This window comes from Cetorhinus maximus, chromosome 1 (genome assembly GCF_964194155.1).
Source record: "Cetorhinus maximus chromosome 1, sCetMax3.hap1.1, whole genome shotgun sequence".
In the NCBI taxonomy this organism is placed as follows: domain Eukaryota; kingdom Metazoa; phylum Chordata; class Chondrichthyes; order Lamniformes; family Cetorhinidae; genus Cetorhinus; species Cetorhinus maximus.
In genome coordinates, this window is record NC_135879.1 from 210,672,084 (window position 1) to 210,686,205 (window position 14,122).

The 14,122-nt window shown below is 42.6% G+C and overlaps 1 protein-coding gene across 3 annotated transcripts in view; it reads right to left on the reverse strand.

Moving 5' to 3' along the window:
• The window catches only part of ska1 (spindle and kinetochore associated complex subunit 1), a 46,017-nt gene that overhangs the window by 25,993 nt on the left and 5,902 nt on the right, over positions 1–14,122 (reverse strand). The window contains exon 2 of one of the 3 annotated variants that reach the window (XM_078552609.1): positions 4,650–4,770. In XM_078552609.1, coding sequence (XP_078408735.1) covers positions 4,650–4,737 — 88 coding nt within the window. In that variant the 5' untranslated portion in view covers positions 4,738–4,770. Of the gene's footprint in view, positions 1–4,645; positions 4,771–14,122 lie in introns of all 3 variants that reach the window. The other 2 variants (XM_078552593.1, XM_078552603.1) reach the window with 2 other exon arrangements.

The following is a 14,122-nucleotide window of genomic DNA, read 5'->3' on the forward strand; positions in this document are numbered from 1 at the left end:
CAATGCTCTGACACAGTTTTATCTGCATGTAGCTGCTCCCAGTCACTTGGGCCAAATCACATCTCATCTTAGTATAACTAGCCTTTCCCCAGTTTAGAATTTTTATTCCTGGCCTAATCTTATCCTTTTCCATAACTATCCTAAATCTAACTGAGTTATGGTCACTATCTCCAAAATGCTCCCCTACTGATACTGATATGCTTCCACTAGCCCGGGCTCATTTCCAAAGATTAAGTCCAGAACTGCCCCCTCCCTTGTTGGGCTTTCTATGTACTGGCTAAAAAGGTTCTCCTGGATGCAACTTAAGAATGTTGTTCCTTCCCTACCTTGCACACTAAAACTGCCCGTTAATATTTGGGTAGTTAAAATCCCCTACTATTACTGCCCTATTATTCTTACACTTCTCTGAAATTTGATTACATATTTGATCCTCTATCTCTCCCTGACTGCTTGGGGGGCTATAGTACACACCCAACAGCGTGTTTGCCCCTTTTGCGTTTTTTACTTCTACCCATATGGCTTCATTGGATGATCCTTCCAAGATATCATCCCTCCTCTCTGCTATAATTGATTCCTTGATCAATATTGCAACCCCCCTGCTCCTCTTCTATTCCCCCTCTCCTCCATCTGAATACCCTATAACCAGGAATGTCAAGCTGCAAATCCTGCCCTTCTTTTAGCCAAGTCTCGTCATAGCTATGACATCATACTCCCACGTGCCTATCTGTGCCCTCAGCTCATCTGTCTTATTCCTCCGGCTCTTTGCATTCAAATATATTCCATTTAGACTTGCTAAACTCACTTCTTTCTTATCCAGCCTATGTTTCCTCTGCCTTCCAGACTCAATTACAAGCATTTTAACTTCTAATTGCATTTCAGCTTTTCTCCCCTCTGAATTACTTTGCAGGATCCAACCTCCCTGCCAAATTAGTTTAAATCCGCCCCAACAGCATCAGCAAACCTCGCCACGAGGGTGTTGCTCCCGTCCCTGTTCAGGTGTATCCAGTCCAACTTGTACAGGTCCCACCACCCCAGAAACGGTCCCAATGCCCAAGGAATCTAAAGCCCTCTCTCCTGCACCATCTATCCAGCCATGCACGCATCTGCTCTATCCTTCTGTTCCTAGACTCACTACTACATGGCACTAGGAGTAATCTAGAGATTGCTACCTTTGAAGTCCTGCTTTTCAATTTCCTACCTAACTCCGTAAAGTCCTCATTTGTCTTTCTTCCTATGTCATTGGTCCCAACATGGACCACGACCTCTGGCTGTTCACCCTCCCCCTTCAGAATGTCCTGCAGCCATTCCGTAACATCCTTGACCCTGGCACCCGGGAGGCAACATACCATCCTGGAGGCACGTCTACAGCCGCAGAAGCACCTGTCTACTCCCCTCACTAACGAATCTCCCACCGCTATTGCCCTTCCACACTTCATCCTCCCACCCTGAGTAGCTGGACCACCCACAGTGCCATGACTTTTGCTCTGGTTGGCCTTCAGAGGAACCATCACTCTCTCCATTTTCCAAGGCCGATAAACGGTTTACGAGCAAGATGCAATCAGGGGATTCCCCCACTACCTGCCTGATCCCCTTCTTCTGTTTGGTGGTCACCCATTCTCTGTTTGCACTTTCTGAAGTTGCGGGGTGACCGTGTCCTGAAACGTGCTACCCATGAACCTCTCAGCCTCATGAATGCACCATAGTGCCCCCAGCTGCCACTCAAGATCCAAAGCCTGGAGCTCAAGTTGCTCCAGTTGGAGGCACCTCCTGCACACATGGTTATCCAGACCGCCAGGAGCGTCTAGGATTTCCCACATAGAGCAGGATGTGCAAATCATGGGACTGAGCTCCCCAGACATATCTTAACTAAATAGAATATGAGCCCTTGCTTTTATTTTACTCTTACTCCTACTTGAGTATAGACTAGATGCTAGATCCTCCTCTTGCACTCACCTCTAGGTGCTGCTGACTGCCTTACCTAGGGTCCTCCTCTCACACACTCCTTCCAGATTGCTGAGAGAAGTGGGAGTTGGGGGGGTGGGGAAGGAGGTGCCAGAGGATTGGACAATGGCAAACATGATATCCTTGTTCAAGAAAGGGTATAAGGACAGTCCAAGCAACTACAGGCCAGTTAGTTTAACATCAGTGGCGGGTAATGTTTAGGAACAATAATCTAGGGTAAAAAAAATCTCTCCAAATGCCTGTTGCTCGAGTTAATTAAGGATAGCCAGCATGGATTTGGAAAGGCAAATAATGATCAACTAATCTAACTTTTTGATTAAATAACAGAGAAGGTTGATGACTGGCCTTGCCAGTGAGGCCCACACCCCATGAGAGGATTAAAAAAAGGGAATGTTGTTAAAATGTTAAAAAGTGTTAAAAAACGATGTTGGCTATATGGATTTTAAGAAAATATTTGATAAAGTACTACATAAAGGCTAGTTAACAAAATTGCGTCTCATGGAATTGGAGGGTCAGTGACAACTTTGATTAAAAAATTGGCTTAAGGACAGCAAACAGAAGTCGTGGTAAATGGTTATTTTTCAGACCGGAGGATGGTAGACAGTGATGTTCTCCAGGGTTCAGGTCCAGAATCACCGCTTTTTATGCCATTTATAAATACAATATTTGCTGATATCTGTGAAGAAAGTATAATAATTTTCATAATAATTTTGTTTATTGTGAAGTAGGTTTATGCGGGTAAGTATAGTTGGGTCTCTGTGTGATTTAATTACATTTGGATTCAAGTAGACTGCAAGCTTGAAATCATTAAAAGCTAAATGCTTGATATGCTAATGAGTAAACATGGATGCTGGCTTAGCATGTAAGGTGTGACGGGAATTTGCATTTTTCAATTAAAAAAAGGTATTATTTGAATTTCAAAGGGGTCGTTATCTGTTTACAACTAGCCAGATAAGCAATGGCTAAGGAATGTGTTTATTTTTCCCCAAAGGTTACTGACAATATTGGCAATATGGAAGTTTTATATTATGAGGAAGATACAGTTTCAAAGACATATGGAACAATAGAATTTACATATTAAAAAGAGAAACATATGTAAAAGAAGAATGAAAGATGAAAGGCTGTGTGTTAGAAGGCCATGTAAGATCTAACAAGAGTGTGTATGAAAGAGCCTTAATGAAGCCTCCAGCATTTGTGCATAAGTCTTCTATATAACGAAACTGAAGTTTGGGAAAAGCCATTTGGAATTTCACTGTCAAGTGGGTATTGTGTTAACGTACTGGTTCTGTTTCAAATCTAAAATCTATTTTGGACCATTGCCTTAAAGGGAGTGTAACTGGGGTCAGGTTAATTAGGAATTTTACGAGTTATTATAGTAGTAAGTAGATGTAGTCTTATGTATGTACTTGAAATCTTTTGTATTTTGTTAATAAATATTTTAATTTAATTTTTAAAATCTCAAGATCTTGGTGGACTTATTACTTCTGAATTCAGTGTACATATCTCATAATAAATATTAATTGCAAAACAGTTGCGATAGTGTGACCAGGTTTCCCTTGTGGATTCGGTCCACCTGACACACATCATCTGCCACATTATAACATAGCAAACTTGGAGTAGTGGCAAACAACGAGGACTTTATGAATCAATTGCAACAGAGCATAAAATAGGCTAGCAGAATGAGCAGATAAGTGGCAGATGGAATACAGAGAAGTTAAGGTGATGCATTTTGGTAGAAGATATAGGGAAAGGCAATATAGAATTAGCGGCACAATTCTAAAGCGTATTCATGGATAGAGAGACTTTTGGATCCTTTGAAGGTGGCAAGGCATAGAGGGAGTGGCTAGCAAAGCATATAGGATCTTGGGCTTCATAAATTGAGGCATTCAGTACAGAAGCAGGGAAATCATTCTGAATCTTTATAAACCTCCGATTAGGCCCCAGCTAGAGTATCACTTCCAGTTCTGGTCATCACACCTTAGGAAGGATGCAAAGATCTTTTGAGAGGGTGAGAGGAGATTTACCAGAACGGTTCCAGGGATGAGAGGTTTTAAAGGTTAGGTTGGAGAAACCTGCGTTGTTCTCCTTGGAACAAAGGAGGTTGAGGGGAGATTTGATAACACTGTACACAAGATTATGACAGGCTTAGTAAAGGAGACAAAGAAAAACTAAGAAAAACTGTTTCCATTAACTAATGGTACATGGACTAGAGTCACAGATTTAAGATCTTTGGCAATAGATGAAAGTGGAATAAGGGTGAATGTTTTTTTTTAAAAAAACGCAGAGAATGGCAATGACGACCTGGAACTCTCTGCCCATGAGAGCAGTGGAAGCAGAGATGATCAATGATTTCAAACGGAAATTTGATGGGCACCTGAAGGAAATAAACTTGCAGGGTGGTGGAATGGAACTGGCTGGATTGTTCGATGGCTTGATTGGTTCCTTCTATGCTGTAAATAACTATATAACTCTACTCTATTCCCAACGTTTTGAGGCCTTATTCCAAAAATTTATTTACCCAACTTAAGACTACAGAGTGACATACAATTATGCACAATATTACCACTTTTTCAAAGCAATCCACATTTGAAGAGTTTTAAGGTAAACTCAATTTTCAAATTTTATTCGTTAAAGCTTAGCCAATTTTATAATTAAATATAGAGAGCTGAAAGTCACATTCAACCTACACATGTTCTTCAGCTGCATGGATCTTTTGATAGAAGATATCTTGTTGTTCAGCTGAACTGACACATCTTGCAAGTCCATAGATGTCATCCTCTACAAAATCAAGATGAAATCCAATATAACCTAACAATATAAAAAAGGAACTTACTCAACAGCTTTTGTCTTCAGCAGAACTTTTGCTCCCAACCCTGAATATATGATATGATCTTAAATTCACTAACGTCCAGCAACACTTTGCTAGAGCAGGTACTATTCCAAGTTTTTATTACTTGTTTAACATTAAGATATCAGTAACAAGCAATGGACAGGCTAACTCTGGCAAAGTTTCAGATCCAGAATCAAAAAGGGAAACTGTCGCAGGGAGAGAGAATTCTAGTTTACATAAACTGGTTGCTCAGCACCTTGTTGGGCAGCCTCATATCAGCATTTCCCCTTGGCAGAATTCATTATATGAGGTGCAATGACAAGTTTTGAAAATAATTGGGAACACAGCTTTTGACTTTTACAGCAACATCAGCATAATGACTGGGATTTTACAGGCTGTCTTGTATAGATCTTTCTTATTCCATACAGCAGGAGTCAATCATGGTAAAATTGGATTGCATAGCAAATTTAAGCACACTTAGTGCAAATTCGTCACTTTGTACCAGTCAATTATTTTACAAGGTGCATATTGCTCTCAAGTGGCCTAAATTCACACTGCAACAATCAGGTTGAAAAATACATAAGCCTATACACCAGAAGCCCTGTGCCGCAATCTGAAATAAGAGGCAAATTCTCTGTTCAGAGTAATAAGAGTAATAAGGGTATCCGAATACATTGCTGGCAAACCCCAATAAGGCCTCTACTTTAAAAAAAAATCAGTATGTATAAATTTGCACCCAGTGGGTGTCTGTTCAAACCATATGTGACTTATTTAAATATGGCCATGATGTAATATCACTTCAATCAGATCACAGGATTTGTAAACACAACACAGGACTTTGCAAACAGTACGTGTTGAAGTTCAATTGTGGAGAATAAATGCTTTTTGTAGTTCATGACACCGCATTAGAGGTGTGGAATAAGCATGATATGGATTAAGTATGATACCTGGATTGAGAGCATATATAGGGTATTTATAAAAACTAATAAAAGCCAGTGAAACCCTTATTCTCTTCCAAGCTGGTCATTCCCCATCTTCATTCCTTCCAATTCAAGGGGCAAAGAAAGGCTTGACCATACCTGGCACACAATTGTTTTAACAAGAGATGACTGGATCACATCAAGCACCACACGGCTTGCACTACTCTGCCGAAACGGCTTACTACTCCAAATATCATCCTTGAAAGAAAAAAGGTAATCCCTAGCTCCTTTTGTCTACTGTCAGCCATCTCCTTCACCCTCATCTCTAAAAATACAATTACCTCATGGATTTAAATGTCACTAAATTAAAATAATCCATTGTTTCGACCAAATCACTCATCTTTCTGTTTGACTGCAGAACCAAATCTGGCCCATGGTTCCTATTTGAGCTAACCTTAGAACCATAGAACACTACAGCACAGAAAAACAGGCCATTCGGCCCTTCTAGTCTGTGCCAAAATATTATTCTGCTAGTCCCATTGACCTGCACCCAGTCCATAACTCTCCAGACCTCTCCCATCCATGTATCTATCCAATTTATTCTTAAAACTTTAGAGTGAGCCCGCATTTACCACGTCAGATGGCAGCTTGTTCCACACTCCCACCACTCTGAGTGAAGAAGTTCCCCCTAAACCTTTCCCCCTAAAGCCATGTCCTCTCGTGTTTATCTCTCCTAATCTAAGTGGAAAGAGCCTACTCGCATTTACTCTGTCTATACCCCCCATAATTTTGTAAACTTCTATCAAATCTCCCCTCATTCTTCTACGCTCCAAGGAATAAAGTCCTAACCTGTTTAATCTTTCCCTGTAACTCAACTCCTGAAGACCCGGCAACAGCCTAGTAAATCTTCTCTGCACTCTCTCAATCTTACTGTATATCCTTCCTGTAGTTAGGCAACCAGAGCTGCGCACAATACTCCAAAGTTGGCCTCACCAATGTCTTATACAACCTCACCATAACATCCCAACTCCTATGCTCAATACTTTGATTTATGAAGGCCAGTATGCCAAAAGCTTTCTTTACAACCCTGTCTACCTGTGACGCCACTTTCAGGGAATTATGTATCTGAACTCCCACATCCCTTTGTTCCTCCGCACTCCTCAGTGCCCTACCATTTACTGTGTATGTCCTACCTTGGTTTGTCCTTCCAAAATGCAAGACCTCACACTTTTCTGCATTAAATTCCATCTGCCATTTTCTGGCCCATTTTTCCAGTTGGTCCAAATCCCTCTGCAAGCTTTGAAAGCCTTCCTCGCTGTCCACAACACCTCCAATCTTAGTGTCATCAGCAAACTTGCTGATCCAATTTACCACATTATCATCCAGATCATTGATATAGACAACAAACAACAATGGTCCCAGCACAGATCCCTGAGGCACACCACTAGTCACAGACCTCCAGTCTGAGAAGCAATCATCCACTACCACTCTGTCTTCTCCCACACAGCCAATTTCAAATCCAGTTTACAACCTCTCCATGGATACCAAGTGTCTGAACCTTCTGAACTAACCTCCCATGTGGGACCTTGTCAAAGGCCTTACTAAAGTCCATGTAGACAATATCCACAGCCTTTCCTTCATCTACTTTCTTGGTAACCTCCTCGGAAAACTCTACAAGGTTCGTTAAACACGACCTACCACGCACAAAGCCATGCTGACTATCCTTAATCAGCCTTTGGCTGTCCAAATAATTGTATATCCGATCTCTCAGAACACCTTCCAATAATTTACCTACTACTGACGTCAGGCTCACTGGCCTGTAATTACCTGGTTTACTTTTGGAGCCTTTTTTAAACAATGGAACATGAGCTACCCTCCAATCCTCCGGCACCTCACCCGTGGCTAAGGACATTTTAAGTATTTCTGCCAGGGCCCCTGCAATTTCTACACTAGTCTCCCTCAAGGTCCGAGGGAATATCATGTCAGGCCTGGGGGATTTATCTACCTTTATTGGCTGTAAGGCAGCCAGCACCTCCTCCTCTTTAATCTCTATATGTTTCATGACACTATTGCTTGTTTCCCTTCCTTCCTTATACACTATGCCAGTTTCCTGAGTAAATACTGATGCAAAAAAACTGTTTACGATCTCCCCCATCTCGTGAGGCTCCACACTTAGACGACCACTCTGATCTTCAAGGGGACCAATTGTGTCCCTTACTATCCTTTTACTCTTAATATACTTGTAGAAACCCTTCGGGTTTACCTTCACATTATCTGCCAAAGCAACCTCATGTCTTCTTATTGCCTTCCTGATTTCCTTCTTTACTATTTTCTTACATTTTCTATACTTTACAAGTACCTCATTTGCTCCTCGTTGCCTATACCTGCTATACACCTCTCTCTTCTTCTTAACCAGATCGCCAATATCCCTTGAAAACCAAGGTTCCCGATGCCTGTTAACTTTGCCTTTAATCCTGACAGGAACATGCAAACTCTGCACTCTCAAAATTTCGCCTTTGAATGCCTTCCACTTACTGAACACATCCTTGCCAGAAAACAACTTATCCCAATCCACTCTTCCTAGATCATTTCTCATTTCCACAAAATTGGCCTTTCTCCAATTTAGAATCTCAACTCGAGGACCAGACCTATCCTTATCCATAATTAACTTAAAACTAATGACATTGTAGTCACTGGACCCAAAATGTTCACCTACACATACTTCTGTCACCTGGCCTGTCTGGTTCCCTAATAGGAGATCAAGTATTGCATCCTCTCTCCTTCAACCCCAATTTCTTTCCTATCTTTCCCCATCACTCCTCAGAGGTCAACTTGTCCGTGAACCACCTTCTGCTCTTGATCCCATTCCCATTAAATCACTGACTTTCCTTTCTAGCCTCTTGCTGACATTATAAACGGCTTCCCATGCTTCAGGTACTATCCTTCACTATTTAAAAAGCACCATCCTCAAAAAGTCCACACCTGACAATTCTGGCCTTGCAAACTACTGCCCCATCACAAAGCTCCCTTTCTCTTTCAAAGTCCTTGAACATGCTATCATCTTCCAAATCTCTGCCTATCTTTGTTGCAACTCCATGGTTGAATCTCTCCAATCAAACGCTATTCCTGCCACAATAACAAAATGACCTCAATGAAAGTCACATCTGAAAGTCAGCTATGATCATATTGAATGCTGGAGCAGGATTTGCAAGGATTTAAGTATCGCCTGTGTCTTATGTTTCTTAACCTATTTGAATCCTAACTACAACTCTCCATGTTGAAATCATTCTAATAGCTATCGGAATCATTGTACAATTTCCCCAATAGCCTGGTTGTATATCAAAAGGTATTCAAAAGGGGATTGGATTGCTACCTGAAAAGAAATAATGTGCAAGATTACGGGGATAAGGCAGGAGAGTGGGACTAGGTGGAATGCTCTTTCAGAGAAAAAGTGTAGTCGTGATGGGCCGAATGGCCTCCTTCTGCACTGTAAAGATTCTGTGATTCATATGGATCTTCCTTGTCTTCATCACATTGTTAGTACTGGTAACTTCGGCATTTTCATTCCAAGAACAATCTCCCTTGGTAGTTCTGTTGAAGGGTCATGTGGACTCGAAACGTCGACTCTTTTCTTCTCCACCGATGCTGCCAGACCTGCTGAGTTTTTCCAGGTAATTCTGTTTTTGTTTTGGATTTCCAGCATCTGCAGTAATTTTTTGTTTTTTTCTCCCTTGGTACTGTTGTGTGCATTCAATATTCCACATTTTAAGAATTTTTTTTGACAATATGGGGGTCAAATGCACTCCACAGACCTACAACCCATTAGCACAATGTTGCTAGTGAGGGTGCTCACATGTTTCTTCTAATTGCATCTAATTGTGCCATATCTTTCAAATACTGTCCTTACATCCAAGGGCTGAACAACACACGTAAGACCACTAGTGCTGGGTAAGGTTTTGTAATCCTTAATCAGTGCAAAAAAGTCAACAGGCACTTGAAGAGTTTTAAGTTAATTAAGGAGAGCCAGCACTGATTTGTAAAAGGTCATGCTTGGCTAATTTAACAGAATTTTTTGATGAAGTAACAGAGAGGCAAGGAGGAAATGCGGTGGATGTTGTCTACATGGATTTGAAGGAAGCATTTAACAAGGTACCACATAAAAGGCTGTTCAACAAAATTGAGGCTAATGAATAGAATGACCATTGTGCAATTGGATAAAAAATTGGCATAAGGACAGAAAGCAGCAGTTGGTAGATGGTTGTTTTTCAGACTGGAGGGTTGTGCACAGTGGTGCTCCCCAAGTGTCAGTGCTAGGACCACTGCTCCTTTGCTATATAAATGACTTGGATCTTGGAATAGGGTAAAATTTCAATACTTGATGATACCAAACTTGGAGGAGTGGCAAACAGTGAAGATGATAATGAATTACCTGCAACAGGACATATATAAGCTAGCAGAATAGGTAGACAAATGGCAGATAGAAGTGAGAGGTGATGTTTTTTGGAAAAGGGGATGGGGGAAAGAGGCAATATAGACTTAATGACGCAATTCTAAAGTGTGTGCGGGAATATAGGGACGCAGAAGTGCAACGGTCTTTCAAGGCAGCAGGGCATATTTAGAGCACAGTTAGTAAAGCACATGGGATCTTGAGCTTCATAATTAGAGGGATTGCGTACAAAAGCAGGGAAGTTGTGCTGAACCTTTATAAAGCTCTGGTTAGGCCCCAACTAGAGTAACGGAATCCAGTTCTGGTCACCACACATTAGCAAGATGTGAAGGTCCTTGAGAGGGTGCAAAGCAGACGTACCAAAATAGTTCCAGGGATGAGGGTTTAGTTACAAGTTAAGGGTGGAAAGGCTGGCATTGTGCTCCTCGGAACAAAAGGTGAAGTAAGGGGAAGATTTGACAGAGATGTATAAGATTATGACAGGCTTAGATAAAGTAGATGGGGAAAAACCTCTTCCCATTAGCTGATGGTAGCTAGGGGACACATTTAAGATTTTGGGCAGGAGATGCAGGGGGACCAAAGGTAGAACTTTAAAAAAAAAAGTGGTAATGACTTGGAGCTCACTGCCCACAAGGGGAGCAGATGTGGAAATAAAGATTTCAAAAGAAACTTGGATGGAAAACTGAAGGAAATAAACTTGCAGGACTAAAGGGATAAGTCATGGCAGGAGCGCTGAAACCCATGGTGTGCTCCTCGTGGGAAGCCGGGGGCATTTCCAGTGCCCAGGACCAGCATGTGTGCAGGAAGTGTGTCCAGCTGCAGCTCCTGGAAGATCGGGTTTCAGAGCTGGAACGGCAGCTGGGGACACTGTGAAGCATCCGCGAGTCTGAGAGCATCGTGGATAGCACGTTTAGAGAGGTGGTCACACCGAAGATGAAGGGATTTGAGGAAGGAAGGGAATGGGTGACCACCAGGCAGTCCAAGAGGAACAGGCAGGTAGTTCAGGAGTCTCCGGGGTCCCGCTTGCAAATCGGTATTCCATTTTGGAGGCTGGTTCCTCCAGGGAGTGCAGAGCCGAGCTTCTGGCACCACAAGCAGCCTGCCTGTACAGGAGGGGAGGAAGAGCAATAGTAATAGGTGATTCTATAGTCAGGGGAACAGATAGGCGCTGCTGTGGCCGTCAACATGACTCCAGGATGGTATGTTGCCTCCCTGGTGCCAGGGTCTGGGATGTCACTGAACGGCTGCAGGGCAACCTGAAGGGGGAAGGTGATAAGGCAGAGGTCATGGTACATGTTGGTACCAATGACATAGGTAGAAAGAGGGATGAGGTCTTGCATCAAGAATTCAGGGAGTTAGGCAGTAGACTAAAAATCAAGACCTCTTGGGTTGTAATCTCTGGATTACTCCCAATGCCACGTGCTAGCAAGCTCAGAAATAGGAGAATAGCGCAGATGAATACGTGGTTTAAGAGTTGATGCAAGAGGGAGGGTTTTAGATTCCTGGATCACTGGGACCGTTTCCGGGGAAGGTGGCATCTGTACAAGCGGGACAGTCTACATCTGAACCAAAGCGGGACTAATATCCTTGCGGGTGGGTTTGCTAGTGCTGTTGGGAGAAGTTTAAACCAATTTGGCAGGGGGAGGGGACACAGACTGTTAGCAGAGTAGGGACACGTCATAATACAGTAAAACAATCAAGCCAAGGGGAGTACAGCTGCATTAAGCTTCAAGGGAGTAAGGCAAGGCTGGATGGCCTCTACTTTAATGCCAGGAGTATTACAGGTAAAACGGATGAGTTAAGGGTGAGGATTGACACGTGGAATTGTGATATAGTAGCCATCACTGAGACGTGATTGAGGGAAGGGCAGGATTGGCAGCTCAACATTCCGGGATATAGAATCTTCAGGCGAGACATGGGAGGGGGTAAAAGAGCATTATTAGTTAAGGAGTCAGTTACTGCAGTAAGGAGAGATGATATCTTGGAGGGGGCATCGAATGAAGCTTTGTGTGTAGAGCTTAGGAATAAAAAAGGGGCAGCCACATTGTTAGGTGTTTATTATAGACCCCCAGATAGTCAGCAGAGCAAATATGTGCACAATTTGCGGAGGTGTGTAAAAACAATAATAGGGTAATTATATTAAGTGATTTCAACTTTCCCAACATTAATTGGGATAGACATAGTGTTACGGGCTTGGATGGAGTGGATTTCTTGAAATGTGTACAGGAGAACTTTTTAGGTTAATATGTAGAGGGTCCAACAAGGGACGGCGTAGTGCTGGACCCAATTCTGGGGAATGAAGCCGGATAGGTGGCTGAGGTGGTGGTGGGCAAGCATTTTTAGCAATAGCAACCACAACATGGTAAAAATTTAAGTTTGTTATGGACAAAGAAATAGACAAGTTGCAAAAAAATGTTTTGGATTGGGGGAAGAATGGATTTTAGTAAAATAAGGCAGGATTTGGCCAAGGTAGATTAGGAACTTGTGGGGAAATCTACAGAGGAACAGTGAGCCGTGTTCAAAAAGGAAATGGGGAGGGTACAGGCTCAACATGTTCCCTCTAGGGTGATAGGAGTAACAAGCCCAGAGAACCATGGATGACCAGAGGTATTCAGGTTACAATGAGAAGGAAAAGAGAGGCTTTTAGCAGATATAAGGGAAGCAAATCAGCAGAGGCATTAGTGGAGTACAGAAAGTGCAGGGTGGAGCTTAAGAAAGCAATTAGGAGAGCAAAGAGGGGATATGAGAAAGTTCTGGCTGGTAAAAGTAGGGAAAATCCCAAGATATTCTATAAGTATATCAATGGGAAGAGGATAACCAGGGAAAGAGTAGGACCCATAAGGCTGCTGAGGGAGGCAAGGGAGATCACAGGGGCTCTGACCCAAATTTTTAATTCCTCTCTGGCCACGGGGGAGGTGCCAGAGGACTGGATAACAGCTAATGAGGTTCTGCTATTTAAGAAGGGTTGTAGAGAGAAGCCAAGGAACTCCAGGCCAGTGAGTCTCACGTCAGTGGTAGGGAAACTATTGGAGAAAGTTCTGAGGAGAGTATCTATCTCCACTTGGAGAGACGAGGTTTGATCGGGGATAGTCAGCATGGCTTTGTCAGAGGGAGGTCATGCCTAACAAATTTGATTGAATTTTTTGAGGAGGTGACCAGGTGTGTAGACGAGGGTAGTGTAGTTGATGTAGTTTATATGGATTTCAGCAAAGCCTTTGACAAGGTCCCACATGGGAGAGTTATAAAGAAGGCAAATGCACATGGGATACAGGGTAATTTGATAAGGTGGATTCAAAATTGGCTTAGTTGTAGGAGACAGAGGGTAATGACAGAAGGATGCTTTAGTGACTGGAAGCCAGTGTCCAGTGGCGTACCACAGGGATCTGTGCTCGGTCCCCTATTATTTGTCATTTATATAAAACGACATAGGTGGCTATGTGGGGGTAGGATTAGTAAGTTTGCGGATGACACAAAGATTGGCCGGGTGGTTAACAGTGAGGTTGAGTGTCTTGGGCTACAGGAAGATATAGACGGGATGGTCAAATGGGCAGATAAGTAGCAGATGGAATTTAACCCTGAAAAGTGTGAGGTGATACACTTTGGAAGGAGTAATTTGTCAAGGAAGTATTCAATGAAAGGCATGACACTAGGAAGTTCTGAGGAACAAAGGGACCTTGGCGTGTGTGTCCGTAGATCTCTGAAGGCAGAGGGGCATGTTAGTGGGGTGGTGAAAAAGGCATATGGGACACTTGCCTTTATCAATCGAGGCATAGATTACAAAAGTAGGGAGGTCATGTTGGAGTTGTATAGAACTTTGGTGAGGCCACAGCTGGAGTAGTGTGTGCAGTTCTGGTCACCACATTATAGGAAGGATGTGATTGCACTGGAGGGGGTGCAGAGGAGATTCACCATGATGTTGCCTGGGATGAAACATTTAAGTTATGAAGAGAGGTTGGATAGACT